This window comes from Silurus aristotelis, assembly GCF_946808225.1.
Source record: "Silurus aristotelis genome assembly, chromosome: 26".
Lineage (NCBI taxonomy): Eukaryota > Metazoa > Chordata > Actinopteri > Siluriformes > Siluridae > Silurus > Silurus aristotelis.
Window position 1 is genome coordinate 13,044,648 of NC_139599.1, and position 22,615 is coordinate 13,067,262.

The window sequence follows — 22,615 nt, forward strand, 5'->3', positions numbered from 1 at the left end:
TCCTGTGTAAATCCTCCCTAAACTGGCTTTCAGGATGTGTTTCATTTTATATACCAGAGCATTCAAGAGTGTAATTTGCAGATTAAAGCACCTCACTGGTATAAATGCAATCAGTTATCAGATGTCCAACCAGTCCAAAGTTCATTCTTGTAATAAACTTCACACTCACACAAACACACACTCACACACCCACGTATCAAAACCAAAACCCGATCACATCAATCAGCTTTTTAGGACGGTGATTAGGAAGAGACATTTAATCTCATTTAAACCCTCAGTGCATCCAGACTTTGATTCTTTCTTTTCTTGAACAGTTGTATTCCTTTATTTTTACTTGGAGAGTTGTTACTGTGTAATATGTTTGAAAATAATGAAAAAAATTTGTGAGGTTTTTTAATTCAACTCATGTATAATTTATGCATATATACCAGGTGCCAAATGATTCAATTGACCAAGACTATGGTGTGACTTAAAGGCTATATTCTGAACACACACACACACACACACCCAAACACGCACATGATTCTTACAATATCCAAAGGATTTTCCTGGTCAGATGATCTGAGTCTTGCCGATGGTGAAATGCCCTTGCTCAGCTCACACATTCACACACATACACACACACACACACACACACACACACACACACACACACACACACACACACACACGAGTTCAAAGCAGTTATATCTACTCTAATTACATCAACGCTACAATGTTACTTGTCGAGGCACTCACCAGGCATCCTCTGAATCCTGACGAGCCTCTGAAGGCTGGAGAGCAATGACAAGGAAAGAAAAGAACAAGTCTAGCAATGGATGAATGGAGAGGGGGCAGTGAAGAAGTGCAGGGCTGTTCTTATAGCCTCATTCTTTCCTGTGCTGCTCCCGGATGCTCTCTCTCTTTCTCTCTTTCTTTCTCTCTCGCTCTCTCTGTGTCACCTTCTCTCTCTTTTAGTCTTTCTGTCCCTGGCTTGAAGTGTTCCTGCCTTTTACAGGGAGGCGGGGCAGAAACTGAGCAACCTCTCCCTCTCTCTTTCTCTCTCATTCTCCCTCTCTACTGCCATCTCCTGGGCTGTGTGGACTTCTTTCTCTTTTCTTCCCTTTACCCTAATGAACATTTTTTCATCTCTCTCTCTCTCTCTCTCTCTCTCTCTCTCTCTCTCTCTCTCTCTCTCTCAGTGCATGCTAATGTTATCTGTGTTTACAGCAAACACAAAGTTTTCACATGCTTCCACACCCACACACAAGACCTCTCCCTTCTCCTTCTCTTCCTGTTGTGGGTTTCTCTCTCCATGTTTGGATGTTCGTTGCTTTCTGAGCTCTAGTACATCGGTGTATTTGTTGGTGTTTCCAAGGTTTCCGAACAAATCAGCTGCCACAGGCAGACGTTCACTCACTGGTACTGAGTTTCTGGCATGTAATGTTATAGAGGCTTTGATCAGAGGCTGAGATGGTTGCACAGGTATATTAAGGAACTTTGATTTTGCATGAGTGCCAGGATTTTTGGGGTTATTTGAGTTAGAAAAATGTATATAATAGAAAGAAGTGCTCCTGTTTTCAGGCTTTAGAATAAGTACAGACCTGAAGGTTCCCCCCAGCACCCTTTACATTATTCTTGTGTCTACCTGATCATTAGACCTGACTGACCCGGTCTTATAACCCTGGGAAAAGCCCAGATCAGGTTCTTCTTTTAGGCTCAGGTTGCCAAGCAGCCCAATGGCAATTCGAGCCACAACCCACAGGCAAACTGTGTGTTACATAAGCAATTCTATCATTCTATTGGGACCAGAACAGACACTGTACTCCATACGTCAATGTTCACATTTAATTGCAACCACTTCTCTATACTTATGGCCAATATTTCTTGGATATACCTCAATATACAGAACAATATTCTGATTAACAAAGCAAATATATATATATGTAAAATCTAAAACTAAAAGATCTTCTTAAAACATTCTGCCCTCCATAACACAATATCCAGCTACAACTGCTTTTACTGAGATGGAATGGATGGATCTGTCCACCTGCTGATCTGAACATCCATCAACTCAAACACCCATCCATTTGTCCACTCAGTCATCCTTCTATCCGTCCAGATAATAATCTAGGAATCTAATATAATAATAGTATTATATTACTTAAAGATGATAATTTGTAAGAAATTCTTATATATGGGTGTGGCTTTACTTAAATCTTTACCTTGCTATTAAAAGTATGCTCTACTTCCTTATTGACTTAAAGTCAATAAATGCATTGCTACCTCCAGAGCCTTCAAAAACACAGTTGCTCCTGGGAAACAATAATGAGGGATTAAAACATGGGACATGACATTCAATAAAAATATTAACTAGCAATTTTTTTGTTTCTATGTTAGTTAATAGTAAAGTTAATAAGCCAAAAAAACAAAGCGTCGGCGTTACTTCTCACTATGTTTTGAAGTTACAAATGTATATTTTAATACAAAAAATTCTGAAATCCAAAAATTCTGAATGTTTTCAATGAAATACTACTATTGGTTGGAGAAGAGGAGAAATAGATACTGTAGATCAATTGAGTGTGTGTCTGTGGGGGGGGGGAATAAAAGATAAAGGGATGGGAGCAAGAGATACAGAGGAAACCGCAAAAAAAAAGGAAAAAGAAAGTGAGGAAAATATGATAGAAGAAGTGATAGTGGGGAGAGCAGGAAGAAGGAAGGAAACAGCACATTATCTACAACTGACCTCCTTCGCTGTAATCTTTCTACATTTAAATGGTCTCTCTCTTCCTTACATACACCCCTCTACACACACACACACACACACACACACACACACACACACACACACACACACACACACACACACACACACACACATTGCTATTCATGCTGTGCCAAATCCTTGCCTTTCATCTACACTGAATCCTGCAGCTGTTTGAGGCTGGCACTATGCTAATACACACCGAACATATAATCAATCCAAACATATTAACACTCACTGCAAACTTTAATTCAATACAAACAGTTCACCAAAACAGGACAAAACATTTTAGATTTTAAAAGTCACCTATCATATAAGAAGTGTGTCTACATGTCACAATCAATACGAAGTACTGCAAATGAACATAAAAACTTCACTTAACATCATTTAACTTTTAAATAAGTAACAACATTGACATTTAATTTAATAAAATGTTTTTAAAAAACAAAACTTGCAACTATAAATTAGCTATTTAGTGTTTTCGCAAGCTTAGATTTAAGAGTAGAGATGTTTTTAGGACATTAGTAGTTCTTTACTAACACTAGAGGTATATTATTAGTAAATTTGTAGTAAATATTTTTGTACTGTTAATAGTAGTATCTTAGATGTAAATTTGTAGTATATTAGTAGTAAATTTGTAGTATATTTGTAATAATTTTGTAGTATATTACTTGTAAATGTGTAGTGCCTCAGTAGTGAATTTGTAGCATATTAATAGTTGAATCATTTTTACATTAATTACATGATATACATTTTTTTTAATAAATTACATGATACATTTTTAAATATTTTTTTTACATTACATTTGTAAATTAATTTTAATTAAAGACTACAAATTATGATTTTATGAATTTTCCATTCATAAAATCACATTTGTAGTTTTTACATTACATTTGTAAATTTAAATTAATAGTAATTTAGTAATACATAGTATTCAATTTGTATTTATTTTGTAGAGAATAATAAAAAATCTTAGTGAATTAGAGGTACAAGTAAATTTGTAGTACAGAAATAGTATCTAGGTTGTAGATTAGCAGTTATTTACTGAACAGTGCAAATTAGGCTCTAAATACAAACATTGGTAAAGATTCATAGCTAAAGTAGCTACTTTAAGAGTGTTGTAATATCATGCAAATAAGGCATGCTATTACAATAAGGCCTCTGTTACATAAATTAAAATTAAAGTTCAACAAAGCCATATAAAAAGTTTGATTTAAAAAAAGAACTGTTGTTCAGACGTTTCTTTCCATCAGACAATAAATCTCTCTTTTTTCTATCAGAAGTTTATTAAGCAATAAATCCATGCCGAGATTTGTTCCAACATCACAGTTTCCTTGACGACAACATTTGTGAAAGAAAGAGAAAGGGAGAGAGAGAGAAAAGAGTGAGAGAATGAACAATATGTACAAAAAATCTGAATTTTAAAATGGTTTCACGGACCTTGGAATGTTTTTAATTGTTGAATGTCACAAAAATATTAGAGATCTTTTTTTTCATACGCAGGCCTTTATACGCATACTCACGCATATTCACACAGCATACTTTTCACGCTGCTGTGAGGCGATATTTGCATAGTTTCTGATACTCTTTAAAAGATCTTTCTCTAAAAGCTGATAGAATGCTTTTATATGCATTATTTCCTAGTCTAAAGTCATTAATTACAAGCCTAAACTTCTGCCTAATAGCTAAATAATTATTACACTGGCATTGATGCATACTGTAATAACAGGAAAGCCTGTAATATAAGTCTTTTTATAATCATTTTTGCCACAAAACAGACCAAATATAATTTTGTTAGAAAGTGCTACAATGTATGGCAGTATACTGTACAATGATAGAAATCTAAAAAACAATTATTGCCAAGCAACAATATTCATTATCATATTTAAAAATTGTTAAGTTATAGACCATGTAATGTTCACACACAGAATTTATGAACCTGTTCTAGCAGCACTTTTTAATAAGTACAAACATAAGAATTATTCATTTGTTTTTATTGGAACAAAGATTAATCAGGAAACTGTCGGATTTCTGTACATTGAGTATCGTGAATCTGTGTTTAGCTGTGTTGGAATAATTCAATGGGTAAGGAAGGGGTGTGTCTATACAATTATGTTAATAGATAACAATAAAATCATAACTTTTAAACCGATAGGTTGAGTCTAAAAAACACCTTGTAAAAAATACTAAGTTGCTGTTGATGTATTATATAAAAAAATTATTTAATCCAGACTAGGATATATTTCAGGAAAATCCTGATGGCCTAATGGCTAGTCTTAAAAGTGCTCTTTTTACATAATATTTTATGTTCATTGCTGACAGAATTATTATTCTATAGCATTAAAGTTTTGTTTGAAAATTAGCATTTAAAAACTGATGAAGGTGAAGACTTCTCACAACGCATTATGAACTATGGATAGAGTAAAAGAGAGATCTTGAAGGTGCTTTAGGTGAGATCTAGAAAGGAAATTAGATCGATGTTAACTGCTGCATGTACGTAATGATGGGAAAAACAAGGATTAGTGCTCTAAATTTAAGGACGAGTGTCAACAGGAGAACACAAAGAGTTCAGGGTTAAACAAAAGCCCAGAGAGAAGTAACATTAAAAATGTACTCAGTTTAATCATTTTAAATGTCAGCACTTTATTGTAGTCACAGGGAATGCTTCAAGGAACATCCTTTATTTATTTATTAAATACAAATTGACAGTTTTCAATTAAATCATTTCCCGAGAACCTTTTCCTGATCTTCTGTAACCTTTAATACGAGGAGTCGGGTGTGTCAGCAAACATGTGCATTGTGATTACCGGTGCTAAAATTTCCTGATATATGAGCGCTTGGTGCAAATGGCGCTTTAAAAGAAACCTTGCCAATTGCTATTAGACTGTCTGGTGACACAAAATGCAATTTCATTCATATGAGAGAGGGAGAGAAAGAGAAAGAGAGAAAATATACAGATACAGCTTTATTTCCGACTGCAAATACTTCTAAAAAACAAAAACCCTGTTTGTCCCTGTGGAAATGATAACGTGTTGGTGCTAAGAAAATAATTACCGTAATTTCCGGACTATTAAGCGCACCCATATATAAGACGCAATGAATTTTTATTTTAAACATAAATAAGCCGCACCTGTCTATAAGCCGCATGTCTACATTGAAACTAATGAACTTTACACAGGCTTTAACAAAAGACAGTGTCTGTTACACGGTGTAACTGGTGAAATATGTTGCGCTTCCTTTAGGAGCAGAGCGGTATTTTGGGAATAGCCTGCTGCTGCTTTTTTCCGCTATTACTGCATGTGTGGAGACCGAGGAATATGTCCTTATTATTTTCTGATGCTCATTTCTAAGTTTCTTTGACTAACCCGTAACGCTGTTGCCAAGAAAAATAAAAAAGCACGCGTTTTGGAAACCTGTCTGTGCTTATATGATTTCTGTTGCAACTGGAGTTAGCGAGCTCTCCCTTCACCCAGACTCAACGCGTTACAACGGCTTGTATCTAAACAGTAGCCGACCAAGAAAGTCATTGTTCACTGTATTCCTCCTTCCTTTCACAACTATTTCTCTCGGGAGTTTATCTTTTGGCATCGTCGTGCGTTTAAGAAAAACGTTTTTTCTCCCGAACCCGTGCAGCTCAGAACAAAGGTGAGGTGCGTTTTTTTCGTTTCCGTTCGGAAATTTCATTGGTCTAATGTTATGGGGTTTAGTTTTTGGCTTGCAGTTTGTGAAACCGGGAAAAACCCAGGAAAAATTCATAAATAAGCCGCTTCGTTGTTTAAGCCGTGGGGTTCAAAACGTGGGGAAAAAGTAGCGGCTTATAGTCCGAAAAATACGGTAAACAGGTTCTAGCAAATTACAAAAATTCGTTAAACACACTCTAACTATTCCAGTGCTGTGGTATCGAACAAAATACAGTATCTACTGCATACCCTGTTTTGGCGAATGATTGCAAACACTAGTTATAGCTCTGTGTATTCAGTATCTTTCTGAATTGCTACTGATATTTGCTGTTTTCACACAATATGAAAGCTACTACGGTTTGCTATCCCGGAATCTAGTGAACATGATGAAAAAGAGATGTACGATAAAATACCACACCACAAGCTGCGTAGAAACAAATCAGTCCACAAATTTGCCCTTTTTCTCTGACTGAACTGTCTACACACAGAATCTGCTGCCTTTGTCCTAGCAAAGACTTGCTTAGCTGTAGCAAAGAATGTCCTTTTAAACAGCAGATAGTATTTTATATTATAAAAAGATGTTTTAAATATACATTTCAGACGTTTTTGCTTATTGTGTATACCAAGGCTTTGAAATATTATCTTTTTGTTCATTGACACTCTTTACTGCTAATACTAAGACTATTAGCATAAGAAGATATGTCAAAAACCCGTGCAACCAAATACTTAATAAGATTAAATGACACATTTAAGATTTGGGATTTTGGGGCTTACATCATATTATAATCTTATTTAGAGAAATATTTTATATCTATAATGGAAACACTGCTGTGAGATTTGGGCTAACAACAACAAAATTAGCAGGAGAGCTAATAGATAAAGCCAAAGCAAACAATAGACCTGCTAACAGCTAAGAGCCAGACTAGAGAAAGAAACATTTGTTTCCTTTTTTTTTAATGTCTTACTTTTTCATTCATTCAAGGTGGTGCTGAAGGGTATAATTAGCAAAAGGCTTATTTTGGCAAAGACTATCTGAGTCTAGGTTACAGCTTAATTTAGTGACAGGAATATTGATGCTTAGTCTTGTCAGGCTTGGAACACTGCAGTGCGAGTTTAGAGGATGACGCAATAGAAGATTATAAAGCAGTTTGAAAACCAAGGAGTAGACGCTAATGTGCACATGTTGGATGTATAAAAATGATTCTGTGCACTTATTCAGCACAAACGCAGGATTTCAAAAAGCGATGATCTTTAAATAAATAAATTCAGGACAGGTCGATGATTGTGAGACACTTGGTTGCCAGTTTTTGTAGTAATAATAATAATAATAATAATAATAATAATAATAATAATAACAAATGAGTCAGTAAAAATCTAAAAGTTCTATAATATCCTGTGGTCTTTGTTTCACATTTTACATATTCACACTAGAACTTTCCAGAAGCTGAATTTGTCCTTTCTTTGATTTTTCTTTCCTCTTTCACAATTTCTACCACTTTACCTCATACCCTTTCTGCATTGCTTATCTCTAGTGTTTGTTTCCTTTTTTTTTTTTTTTTTTTTTACAAATTTGGCAATAAATTTTTTTTCCTGATTCCTGCCAAAGACGCGTATATTTCCATTTTATCTACGTCTGCTTGGTGTTCGTGCATCGTGTTTTAGTGTGCTTATATTTTGTCTTTTACAAAATTTCAAAGAAGCTTGATTTTATTAGTGGTAAGCATTTCATGTCGACATTATACGAGGTCGTATCAAAAAGTTTGAAGACTAGCCCCGTTTACAAGAATGTACTTTATTTATTTACGTTTACACACTATCATCTTTAAATAGTCTCCTTGCACAGTAATACAGCGCTCCCAGTGTTCCTGCCATTTCTGAATACGTCCTGGTAGTCTTCTTTTCAAAACGTGTCAAGCACCTTTTGCGATTCGCACTGGATCGCCGCAATGGTGTCAAAAAACGGCGACCTTTTAGCTGGATCTTCGGCGGCAAGAGCCAAATCAGAAGAGTAGGGTGAGAGCGGAAGTGAAGTTGAGCTCAATAAAGGTTTTCCTGATCTCTGGTCATCGTCCAGTGATGCTCTTCTTCTCTTGAAGCAATATGTTGTCATCGCAGTATCGTGTCAAACGTCTTTCATGCAGAATTTCCCTTTTGCTCTTTGTTTTAACTTGCTGTCGGTGATGAAACCGCAGATGTGGTAACGCATGTAGCAGAATAGCACTGGTTGGCACTGTTAATCTCGAAACTTATTGATATCGCCACGTAACATTTCATTTCAACATTTAATTCCTGTGAATTATTTTCCAGTCACTGCAGGTCTGGCAGTAACTAGAAGCATGGGTTTATAGATTTTGAAATTTCTTCAGGAACAACTCAGTGGACATACTGTAAATTGCATCAGCTATATCTAATAATTAACCGATTTAATAAAGGGAGAGTCCAATGCAGGGAATTGCACGTTTTTACAAGGTTTCTCAGTCACGTGACTAAGAAATGTCATAAGTTGCCATGAAGACTTGGTCTTCAAGACACGGGAGTAAAAGAAGTTGTTAAGGGAATGTCTTTTTTATAGCTGTTGTAAAGGGTAACACTTGTTTCAGAGAAGTTCCATAACATTAAATGTAATGGAATTGTGCCTGTTCGCCCATTCAGTAGCAACCTATCTAATGAACACTTCAAGGACTTTATTGCACACGCTATAATTTGATTAGAGATACATTTATGTATTCCTTAGGGCATTCAGTAAACCACGCAGTTGGAGACATTCTGATAGTAACATGCTGGTTTTTTTATTAAAACAGTAAAATCCCCTATAAAACAATGAGTCATTTTGTTGTTTTCCAGAAACTATAAACAATATTAACACGAATTTCCCTCTTTTTTCGTGTCACTCAGCACGACTGCCTCCGTCTGGCAGAGGATCATGGTTAATGCTGGCAGAAATGCTAAATGTAATCTTTTTTCCCTTTTTTTATCAGAGAAAATGGCAAAAAATATACGGTTAGGATGAGGGTGAGGGTTGTACTGTAATAAATGTGTGTCTCTATTAAGCGCAGTCACCTTAATTAACTTGGAAAATATATTTACTGTATTTTGACTGGAGCTTACTGACTATAAAGCAATAAAACAAGGATACAATCTCCTGCTTAAATGTTGAGTAATGGTGCCTGAAGATTAAAAAAATCTGAGAAAAAAACAATACAGTGGTATCTGTGTATCCATAGGCAGAAAGAAAACTTTGGCAGAGACACCAAAAATACTTTCTATTGAAATACATTACACGGAAAGTCGTCCTCAGTGACACGGAAATAGAGGAAAATTTGTGTCTATGAACACCAATCAATAGATTACATTTTATGACTATATCTGGAAATGCTGTGAGACCGGGCTGACAGTATACAGTATACTTTTTATTATCAGCATGAGTCAACACTCAGAGACTGTGTCTGAAATCACACCTACACCCTCATTCATAGTATAGTCCCCTTGACAGAGTGAATGAAAACAAATGTGTGAATTCAGACCCTGATGAACACTGCTGTTTACAAGCAGAATCACTGAAGGAAAGAGCATGAAACAAAACTACGAATGACATACAGCCAAAGCCCCAGACAAAATTAACTGAATTAAAACAAGGGATGTTAAACAACTCCAAAAAACAGAATTAACAGCTAAACTTATTAGAGTTTGGCTTCATTTCTGTTGAGAATTAGCACATGAAACTCAACAATGGTGACTATTAACAAACAAACATGCCGCAAGGCATGCTGGGTGCCAGAATAGTACAAAACTCCCAGCATGCATTGCAGCATGAATATATTATGCAGCTGAACGTTCATAGTATAATCTTTATTTACTTTCATTTTAGTGCTGTTTGGTTTGTTGGGACTTTTCAGTAGACTTTTATGTGATGTTCAGAGTTGATCTGGTTTTTGTTTTCCATTTTTGATTGTCACCGATGTTGAGAGTGTTGATGACGGTGTGTGTTTAAGTTCTGCCATAGTTCAAAACCTTTCTTTGTGTGGTGCATGTAGGATTATTTCATAGGTACTGATGCAGTAAAAATCTCTTTGCTAATTTCAGTCGCACATGAATGGCTGCTGCTTTTATCTGCAAGAGCTTTGACTTGAATTGATTCTATTTTGCATAATTTATTGAAGGGTTTTTATTTGTGCACTTAAGTAAAATATGTTTCCATTACTAATATGTTCACATTACTTGAATATTATAAATATTAGTTTATAAACAAATGGCAGGTGGCCTATTAAAGTGCAGTCAGTTTCTGCAAGGAAAATAAGGTAACTCAAGTTTTAATTTAGTGGTATTTATACAGAAAACGCTGTAAAGTAGATAACATTAAAGAACTATAAAATAAACTGTACACTACTGGCAACTGCAGTTGGCAGTATTTTAAGATTCATTTACAGGACTTATAAAAATATATATATATATATATATATATATATATATATATATATATATATATATATATATATATATATATATATGTAGATTTTTTATAGTGTACAATGTATAATCATATGGAATAAAGAAAAAAAACCTGTGGATTTTATGCTTTCTCATGTTTGAAATGCTTTTGTTCAAAATGGAATCACAGTAAGAATGCAAATGATATATACCGTAATTTCCGGACTATTAAGCGCACCCAAATATAAGCCGCACTGAATTTTACAAAGATTTTTATTTTGAACATAAATAAGCCGCACCTGTCTATAAGCCACAGGTGTCTACACTGAAACTAATGAACTTTACACAGGCTTTAATGAAAGACAGTGTCTGTTACACGGCTTGTATCTAAACAGTAGCCTACCAAGAAAGTCATTGTTCACTGTTTTCCTCCTTCCTTTCACAACTATTTCTCTCGAGAGTTTTTCTTTTGGCATCGTTGTGCGTTTAAAAATCACCATCGGTGAAGCTTTTCTCCCGATGCTGTGCAGCTCAGAACACAGGTGAAGTGCAGTTTTTCATGCCCGGTTGTTTTCAGCGTGACGAATGATTCGCATTTCCTGTAGACAGTCCGAGTGAGCGGCAGGTCAAACGTCAGAGGAACATCATCCATATTTATGATGTGGTGCGGCCCCATTCAGCATCTGATTTAATATAAAGAGGCTCATTGGTTCACCTGAACCTGTTCGGCAATTTCATTGGTCTAATGTTATAGGGCTCAGTTTTTTGGCTTGAAGTTTGTGAAACCGGGAAAAACCCGGTAAAATCCATAAATTAGCCGCTTTGTTGTTTAAGCCGCGGGGTTCAAAGCGTGGGAAAAAAGTAGCGGCTTACAGTTCGGAAAATACGGTATTTATAATTAAATAATTATAATGCTATAATTTGGGATTTTATAATAAGAAAACAATGAACGAGTGAATACATTGAACGCAGAGTATTTATTTAATGTATAAAATGCCAAGGAATAATTCATTAAAATATATACCTTAGGCTATTTTCTATTTTTTGCTATAGATGCTTGGAGCTTTAATTAAAAGTATGAAAAAGCAATTTTCTGCCTATAAACTTGAGAAAGAAGGAAGAATAGAGAGATAGAGATAGGACAGACTGGAGTGTAAAGCTCTGTGGGTTTTCACAGCGCGTCGGCAGCGACCTTGATAAGCGGGCTTGCTGTGAAACGCAGACACATGCGCTCGCCACATTACTCCTTACGTGCATACATAAATTGTTAAGCACTTTCAGGAACATCGGTAACAGCTGCCATTAACAGAAACTTTCACTTTATTGAACTGAGTTCCACCTGCCAGATTCACATACATGTGCAATGCTGTACATTTAGTTATAAATGTGGATCAAATGCTGGGAAACAGAACAGACCATATTTTCTTTGCATTAATTTTTTTGTGCTGTTTATAACTTTTTTTGGACATTCATTATAATGTTGGCTTCGTTCGTCTTATAAAGTTGAATTACTAAAATTTTATATTTAATTTGACCACTATTTTTTGAAGCCTTTATATACCACCCTGTTCAACTCTCTAGCATTACTGGTGAGCAGGTATTGACTAATGTTTCCAATAGTTCAAGATGCAAGGCAAATCTCTTTCATTCCATTAAAGCAATTCATAATAAGCATTTATCATTTATACGAAAATTATTTACTAAAGGTTTAGAACTCACAGATGCAACATAAACTGCGAAAAAAATACTGATATGATGACATTTTTTTACATTTTTTTCTTGTATTTATTGTGCATTTTTGAAAGTTCAAGTTCGAGACCTTCATGTTTAAGCTACATTAAGTTTTCTTAACATAATGAGAGAAATGCCAAGGAATGTTTATAGCTACTATAATATAAATGTTCTGAGGACGTTAAAAATGTGATGCGCTACACTTCGGTTTTGCAAGAATGAATGGTCTATGATGTGTTGCTGAGTTTCTATCAGAATTAAATATGGATTAAAAAGATGGATGAGAACATGGCAACTACTGATCTGTTGCTGATTTGTGAATCATTTTAATTAACTAAAATAGAGTGTGAGTGTAGGAGTGTGCAAGGAAGAGTGTACTAGGGTTATCCGGGATAATCACACATGGAGCATTAAAAAAAAGTGTTAAGAAAAAAAAGGCTCAAATGTGAAGATCTGACAATATTTCAGCAATTTTACTTAAGTGTTGGCTGAAGTGTTAGTAAGTGGAATGAAAAAAGCAGTACCAATCCAACTTACAAAACCAAATTCCAACAGTTAACATTTAAGGATGGGAATTTTGAAGGATTTACTTCTTCTGAATGCCTCTTTGAAGTGAACTTGTTGATTTTCTCACAGCCTGCTGTGTATGTTCACACTGAAAGAAGCAGAAGACACTGGTATTTTTCTTACTTGTCATTTTCTACAGGTCTAAATCCAGGTAGGATGTGTTTGAAACTGCTGTTCCTGTCCAGCTTGGGTTGACTCTTGGTCCTCTTTATGGATCCCTTTAACCTGCGACTCAGGAAACCCTAATGAGAAAAGAGAAAGGAGATGAAAAATTTCCCACATTCAATGATGATTAAGGCACTGGAGCTGTAAGTGTACTATATTATAATATTTTGGTATCTTATAGTGTGCTGTTCTGTGTGTGTGTTGCCTACAATATCTGCAAAACGTGTATATTTACAGACTAATTTTCCAGTTGTCCTAGAAACTTCCGGAAGTGAAGTCCCGCTGACTACAATCAAATGTAACCAATGATTTCCATTAATTCATTATTCATTTGTTTATTTCTTTGTGCATCCATTCATCCAGCCATTCATCCATCCATTCATCCAGCCATTCATCCATCCATCCATCCATCCATCCATCCATTCATCCATCCATCCATCCATCCATCCATCCATCCATCCATTTATCCAGCCATCCATCCATCCATTTATCCAGCCATTCATCCAGCCATTTATCCATCCATTCATCCAGCCATTCATCCATCCATTCACCCAGCCATTTATCCATCCATCCATCCAACCATCCATCCATCCATCCATTTATCCAGCCATTCATCCATCCATCCAACCATCCATCCATCCATCCATCCATCCATCCAACCATCCATCCATTCATCACTTTGTACCAGTCAGTGTTTTAGTGCCCTGAGTGAACGAATGAATTATTTCAATTATTAATGCATTGTTAGTGTCAGCCATGCTTTATTGTGGCTTGGTGGCAAATCCAGCCAATAATTGTTCATCCATGAATTTATCCAACTACTCACTTATATTTCACTTCAAACAGGTCAGTGTGTGTAAATAACCTATTCTCCTGTCATGGCATGGTTGACTACAGTAAAAACTATTCATTCATTCATCCAACCATACATTCACTTACACACTGTTCAAACTGTTTCTGTGGTTTCCGAGTGGTAAATAGCCCTATGACAGATGTGCTACAGGCATTAACTATTCATACTTGTTAACTTGCTGTAAATATGCCATATATTTATTTGCACTTTTGCACGACTGCTACATTTTGCACTTCTGGTAAATGCCAAACTGCATTTCGTTGCTATGTACCTGTACTATGCAATGACAATAAAGTTTTATCTATCTATCTATCTATCTATCTATCTATCTATCTATCTATCTATCTATCTATCTATCTATCTATCTATCTATCTATCTATCTATCTATCTATCTATCTATCTATCATTACATTCATTTAATTGCTTATCATGTTATACAGTTCAGGTTGTCTGTGTCAGGAATGTTTTTGTGGTGGCCTGGTAACAGATGGATTACTTACAGAAACTGTTCATTAATTAATTCATTCATTCATTTGTCCGTTCCTTCAATTACTTGCTCATCATTTTACAAAAGTCAGGTTGTCAGCATTATTATTTCTTCTATAAGGTAGCCTTATGTTTGATGGCCTACATTCAGTACTGTTCATTTATTCATTCACCCATTCATCAATCCATTTATACATACATTTTTCACTATAGACTGGATATACTGTCCTTGTCCCCCATAGCTGCTTGATGGACTACAGTCAGTATTCCTTAGTTGACTGATTGATTTTCTGATTAAATCATTGATCACTTTAGGCTGGTCAGAGTGTTGGTGTTGGCAATGATGTTTTCTCTTACAGATCTTTTTTAGAAGTAAGTGATGCTAAGATGGCACAAGGTATGAAAGTCCTCGCAAATGTCCTAGGAAAGTCAGCATTCTGTGTGAATGAGGTGCCTCAGTGCTGTTCTGCAGTTGTCAGCAGAAGTTTAAAAGTTCAAATCCTACTTGAGGAAGATGTTGTAACTTCAGCTGATTAATTATAAGCTTGAATTAAATATGAATCGGACACTGTCCTTATTTGTTTCTCTGTTATTTGCCAAGAGTAGAAAAATACAGAACAAGACCACCAGGAACTAGTGATGAAGGATTTCTTGTGCTGGTTACACTGAGATTTGTAAGTGAGTTTATGGTCTATGATCGCACACAGAAAAAGGTAAAAAAGTAGATGAAAGATGGATGTGGAGATTTAATACAGGGCATAAAGAAACCTTTCTAAAAGGATTTAAGGCCATTTAATAGAATTACCACTTCTAATTGCATGCCATCATTTACTTCTTTTTTTATTATTATTCATATTTCGTGTGCATGCGTGTGGACTAAAGAATCAACTTCTTCTAGTTACCATGGAGACACTGGGCCATGACCGAGAAATTTGAAAAAAAACGAGAGAAGAGAGAGTAAAAAAATGATAGAAAGACAAGGAGACGAGGGCAAAAGTATGTGTCCTAGTTTGAGACTGAAGTGCAACATGAGAAAAAAACAGTGAGAAAAAAGAAAACGAAAAGGAAAGGTTATAGAAACGCTTGTCCAGACATATAGTACATATACATACACACACACACACACACACACACACACACACACACACACACACACACACACACACACACAACAAGAAGTGTTGGCTACACTAAATAATGCTACTAATACCTTGTTAAGAGCAGCCTTTATAGAGCTACAAAACATACACTGAGACATACACTGCATGGACAAATGACAAAAGTATTAGGACACCTGGCACCTTCCCCAAAATCTCACCACAAAGTTAGAGGCACACGAGTGTATTGGATGTATCTAAAATGCAGTAGCTTTTCACTTGAACTAGGAGACTTTAACATGGATATGGTTTTACAAGGGTTGGAGTGGAGGTCTAGAATGACCTGCTATAAAGCTCAGACCTCAACCCTATTAAACACCTTTGGATAAATTGTAGTACTGACTGCACCCCAGGCTCACTCACATCACCTAAATCAGTACCTGACTTTCAAGCCCTTGTACTTAAAGTTGAACTTGAACTATACTTCAAAATCAAGTGGAACATCTTCCTAAAGAGTGGCGGTTATTATAAAAGCAAATGTAGATGAGACATTCTAAAAGCACAAATAAACTTAGATGTCCACAAACTGTTGCCTATAATGTGTAGAACCTGCATAAGTTTTTTATGACACCTTTCAGCACATTTCATCTTCTTTCGGCTTCTCCCATTAGGGGTCGCCACAGCAGATCATCCGTCTCCATACCCCTCTGTCCTCTACATCAACCTCTTTCAACCCAACTACCAAGACACAACACATTTATAAAGGCTTAATCTAACAGGCATCAACTGTCACAAAGCAACTATAAGCCCTTTGTGAGAAATGTCATTAACCTACATGAATGTTTATGAAGGTTTAACAGTTGTCAGACATGGATACCTCATTTACTATCAGGTGTTTGTACTGACACATAGCAACATAATGGTCCCCTGAACCTCCTGGGGGTTGCGATTCGAAGACCACCTCAAATTCCAAAACTCCGCAAATATTAGACGCACCCCCGCAGCCCCTATGGTACCTTAGTGAATTCATCAGGACATAATGTCACTTTATAAATGTAATTGTGTACAGTATTTTACCAAATACATAGTTTAAAATGTTATTCCTTACATTCCTGTACATTAGGTCCCGCTGCGGATTCCTGCGAATTTCAAGATAATCCGCAGCTTGCTGTTAGTTATGTTCCAAATGGGAACCCGCGGCTTTTCCGAACCGCAAGTTATCAGTGGGTTGACTGTATATAAGCCTTTTTGGTCACCTGTCTTTAACTGTAATAAGAGTTTATGAAGCATTTCTGCCAGAGATCGAATGTCAGTAAGACTGTGGTGACTCTTAAAGCCATTGTTTGTATCGGTACATAGCACCTTGGATTTGGTTTCACTTTACCTAATGATATAACATTTTGTGAAGACCCCAGTCCACATTTAGTGCCCATTTGTTGTTATAATAACCTCCACTCTTTTGGGAAGATGTTCCACTAGATTTTGTTGTGTAACTGTGGAGATTGTGTTCCAGAGCCAAAGACATTCAATATAATTGTGTGTCTCTGGCTTTGTGGTAACAGTTTGGGGAAGAACCAGCCTGTATAGTGCAGCTTTAGGAATACCTTAAAATGAAACCATTATAATGCTTGTGTTTTTTTTTTTTATTATTTGGCAGGAAGTGGATATGTGCACATCATGTACTGTAGATGGCAATGTAGCTTTATGAATCCTTAAAATACACAGCCTAAATGCTAGTAGGTATTTTCCAGTTGTCATAAAGGGATTAGCTAGGTGTCATGATGTAATGTTGCTTTATAAGTTCCTTTATATAAACTTGGTGTATGCAATCTGATATAAAGCGGTTATGTAGCTTGTTTAATACATTAATGTAGATTATTAAGATAAATGTTTCCCCTAGAATGAAATCTTTGGTTGTTTGAGTCCATCCTCATAATCTCCAAATACTCATGTACTCCTATTACCGTGGAGTCGTTGTTTTTTTTTTTGCAAAGCGCTAAGCCAGGCCCACCCCTCCACACAACCCCGCTCTGATATAAATGTAATTGTAAACAACCATTTATTAGGCTGCTCTATTCACAATTACAGCATCTGCATATTTGATTACTCCAGCCAAATGAGCACACACGCATACTTTCCTCCTCACACACACCCCTAATCACAGACTAATCACACACGGTTTCAATGCACTAATTACATTGTGAAGGCGCAGTGCAGAGATGCAAATTAGGAGATGGAAGACTAACTTGAAAACAAAGAAAAAGAAAAAGTGCGACGTGGCGTGTATCTCGCTGCTGTATGAACTGTTTCTGAACTATATCTTCAACATAAATATCTTCCTCAGAGATAACTATGGGTTAGTTATACTGTTGTTTTATTAATAATAATGATCATTTCCTCATTGTGCAAGATATTTAAACATTTCCCAGAGAAAATATCTTCTTTCAGAATATTTTCAGGTATCAGGTAAGCTTTTAAAATTGAAGCCATAAAAAAAGCTACAGACATTGCACAGTGCTTCTGATAAATTAGCTAGCTAGCAAGGGCAACCTTGCTATTCAAATGTCATTAGCATGTGCAATCTTTACTTGCCTATAAAAAACCCAACCCTAGATGACTTCCACCCAAGTGCTATTAAATCAGAAAGATATTTGATTTGGTCTCTATCTATCTATCTATCTATCTATCTATCTATCTATCTATCTATCTATCTATCTATCTATCTATCTATCTATCTATCTATCTATCTATCTAGCTAGCTAGCTAGCTAGCTCTGTCTGTCTGTCTGTCTGTCTCTTTGTCTTTCTCTCTGTCTGTCTCTTTGTCTGTCTGCTTCTCATATGCCACTGTACCATATTACATGATTTCTGTACCTGACTGACATTTACCTATAATTAGCACTTGTTGTCTCTCTTTAAATGAAGCTGGTAGCTCAGTGGTTAAGGCATTCAAAAAAGAGTTACTGATTGGAAGGTATAGCCAATCTGCCACTCTTGGTGGCCCTTGAGCCTGGCCCTTAACCCTGTGTGCTTCATGGTTGACCCTGTGCTCTGACCCAGCTTCCCAACATCGCTGGGATATGAAAAGAAATAATTTTACTTTTCTTTCATTTGTCTTCTATGCTGCAAGTGTCACGCCTTCAGGTTATGTTTATCATGTTTTATTAAGTGCAATAAGTTATTGTTAATACTGTTCGCTTTGAAATGACTGGGGGATTGTGTTAGTGGTGATTTAAAGTTAGTTTTCTACCCATTTGCTCATTTCCAGATCCCAACAACTAGCATGCTCTGGCCTATCACATGACATATATATATATATATTTGGAAGCATGCCCAAAACTAGCATATACATCATCCAAGACACATTATGCCAATCAACAGCTGCTCATGCCACGTCAAAGTACAGCTGAATATGTTCTGAGGAAAAGTGCTGTCTACAGTTTTCCCCACACATGAGCACACAGATGCAGAGTGGCTAGTGTTGATGTGATTGACCTGAGAGAAAGTTAGGCCATTCCTCCCACTCAGATAGCATGGCCAATACATCTGCCTTGGAAACTTGTCATATTTATTTTCTTTGCCTACTTAAATTTTTGTCCCATCTGTAGCAGCAATAGAAGTTCTAAAGGCCTCTGACCCAGAGTTTATATGCTCACAGACTCCCACGCCTTCCTGTAGTGGCTTGTGGGAACCTGGAGGCTGTTTGGACCCCAGAGTCCAGTGTAATCTATCCATCTGTGAGGTTCTGATTGCATCCCCTAGCTCAATCTGTTCAGCAGAGCGAAAGGTAAAAAAAATCCTTGATTTATGCATCACTCACATCTGTGATGTTTTTTTTTTGTTTTTGTTTTTGTAAATATATATAAGGATGCATTCTGTTCATGAATACACAATATTTAAAGTAGACTTTTTCTTACTAAAGTTTCAAATTTGACAATCAAACTGTAACTTCCATAATTCAACCCTGCGCAGGATGGTAGAATATTCTGAAAGCGGTATGACATTAGACACGAGTATGTCTCGAGTCCTAATATAATTCATTATGCATCATTCAGCGACAATTGAATCAGACCACTCGATTTCACTTCAAGATTGTTAGCTAAGACGGATAACATAGCTGTCTGATCAAATAGGAAGTAAAAAGAGAAGCTAATCAGATACTAGTCTCAATCTCAGAATGTCCACTTACAGGCCACAGAGCATCTGATACCTTTTTCACACTGTTTTTCATTTTTTGGCCACCAGCCTCAGGCTTTGCAAGGTTGGAATCTAATTAGCTTTTCTGCACTTCCATGTATAATCACGTCTGTGTGCCAGATTTTAAGAACTGTGACAAAATGACCTTTAAAGCTATAGTGCAAGCTACAGTATGGCGACTGGATTAAACTGAAGATCACCACAAATCATCTTCATTTCATACAACGGTTTGTTTGAAACAATCACTGGTGAGTAAACAACAATTCCATAGGTGTTCTTCTTTCTAGACTAACTTTAAATCCATCTCACTTCTTGAACAAATCCATGGCTTCTATCTATCTATCTATCTATCTATCTATCTATCTATCTATCTATCTATCTATCTATCTATCTGTCTGTCTGTCTGTCTGTCTGTCTGTCTGTCTGTCTGTCTGTCTGTCTGTCTGTCTGTCCTTATCTATCTATCTATCTATCTATCTATCTATCTATCTATCTATCTATCTATCTATCTATCTATCTATCTGTCTGTCTGTCTGTCTGTCTGTCTGTCTGTCTGTCTGTCTGTCTGTCTGTCCTTATCTATCTATCTATCTATCTATCTATCTATCTATCTATCTATCTATCTATCTATCTATCTATCTATCTATCTATCTATCTGTCTGTCTGTCTGTCTGTCTGTCTGTCTGTCTGTCCTTATCTATCTATCTATCTATCTATCTATCTATCTATCTATCTATCTATCTATCTATCTATCTATCTATCTATCTATCTATCTATCTACCTGTCTGTCTGTCTGTCTGTCTGTCTGTCTGTCTGTCTGTCTGTCTGTCTGTCTGTCTGCCTGTCTACATCTACTACACTGTCTGCCAGTCTATACCAATCTGTCTATATCTGTCTTCTTCTTTTTCTATCTATCTATCTATCTATCTATCTATCTATCTATCTATCTATCTATCTATCTATCTATCTATCTATCTATCTATCTATCTATCTATCTATCTATCTATCTATCTATCTATCTATCTGTCTGTCCTCATCTATCTATCTATCTATCTATCTATCTATCTATCTATCTATCTATCTATCTATCTATCTATCTATCTATCTATCTATCTGTCTGTCTGTCTGTCTGTCTGTCTGTCTGTCTGTCTGTCTGTCTGTCTGTCTGTCTGTCTGCATCTACTACACTGTCTGCCAGTCTATACCAATCTGTCTATATCTGTCTTCTTCTTTTTCTATCTATCTATCTATCTATCTATCTATCTATCTATCTATCTATCTATCTATCTATCTATCTATCTATCTATCTATCTATCTGTCTGTCTGTCTGTCTGTCTGTCTGTCTGTCTGTCTGTCCTCATCTATCTATCTATCTATCTATCTATCTATCTATCTATCTATCTATCTATCTATCTATCTATCTATCTATCTATCTATCTATCTATCTATCTATCTATCTGTCTGTCTGTCTGTCTGTCTGTCTGTCTGTCTGTCTGTCTGTCTGCTATCTATTTAGCTGTCTAGCTGTCTGTCTGTCTGTGCACCTATTCATCTATTTACACAATATATTTATTTGTCAGACTGCCTATATTTCTGTCTTGGGAAGTAGTTTATAGGAATAAATCAATGTGTTCATTCAGATACACTGATTCAAAATAATTGATGTGGGGGGAAATTTTATGTAATAATAATATTTATTAATTCTTGTTTTATTTAATATATCATTTTATCATTACCAAACAATGATAATGGTCACTTTGTTTAATTTCTGGACATACACAAAAGTACATTTGGCCTTGGTATATAATCTACTTCACTTTCATTTAAAATCACTGGACAAAGGTTCGCTCTTGTTTTACACCCTGCTATTTAGAAAACCTTTAGTATGACGCTGATAAACTCCAGTGCTCTTTGCACTACCTCTACTCAATCACTTACATGCTCCTCTGCATCATCCTCTAAACCTCATACCTCATTTCAGGCTTACTGCTAGATATACAGTACTGAAAGATACATTTCATCCTTTCAACCGAGACGTATGTCCTTGACATACTGTACAAACGAAACATAAAAAGACATTGACGGAATTAACAGATGCAATTTGAATCGAGGAGTTATTTATTTGAATGGCAAATGCATTAATCCTTGCTATGCACACATAATTCAGGAAAAACAAACACATTCACACAGAAAATGATCACATCACTCTGGACAGCATTTCATCTGAGAAAACAGTCATGCAGTCATGTTTCTCACACTAGGACCAGCAGGAAAAATGAATCCAATTCTATAAATGGAATTAAGACTATCTGTAGCAATAATAAGCTTTGATTTAGTTGGTGCAATAAAAAAATAAAATAATTAATTAATTAAATGTATTACAGTTTTTCTCAGTTGCTTGGGAGCATTTCTCGAATCATCCTTAAAATTTGTAACTCAGTCGGTGTAAGTCGGTGCATTCTCAAAACAATGTGTACAAACAGCACAACACATTGGATTTCTTGCAAAAGCCTGTTTTTTGCTCAAAATCCTTAGTACTTCACTCAAAAGTAAGTCAATAAACATATCATTACCATCAAAATAACAAATCCTTTTATCATTGTTTACGAACAAGATAGTCAAAATGTTTAGTTATTTTTTCAATCTGAAAATGCTTTATTTTAGTATT

At 35.9% G+C, this 22,615-nt stretch overlaps 1 protein-coding gene across 12 annotated transcripts in view; it reads right to left on the reverse strand.

The window, feature by feature from the left end:
• The window catches only part of dab2ipb (DAB2 interacting protein b), a 164,618-nt gene that overhangs the window by 55,667 nt on the left and 86,336 nt on the right, over positions 1-22,615 (reverse strand). For 10 of the 12 annotated variants that reach the window (XM_083531724.1, XM_083531719.1, XM_083531730.1 and 7 more), the window contains one exon: positions 13,273-13,391. In XM_083531724.1, coding sequence (XP_083387850.1) covers positions 13,273-13,391 — 119 coding nt within the window. Of the gene's footprint in view, positions 1-738; positions 1,122-13,272; positions 13,392-22,615 lie in introns of those variants that run through there. The other 2 variants (XM_083531720.1, XM_083531721.1) reach the window with 2 other exon arrangements.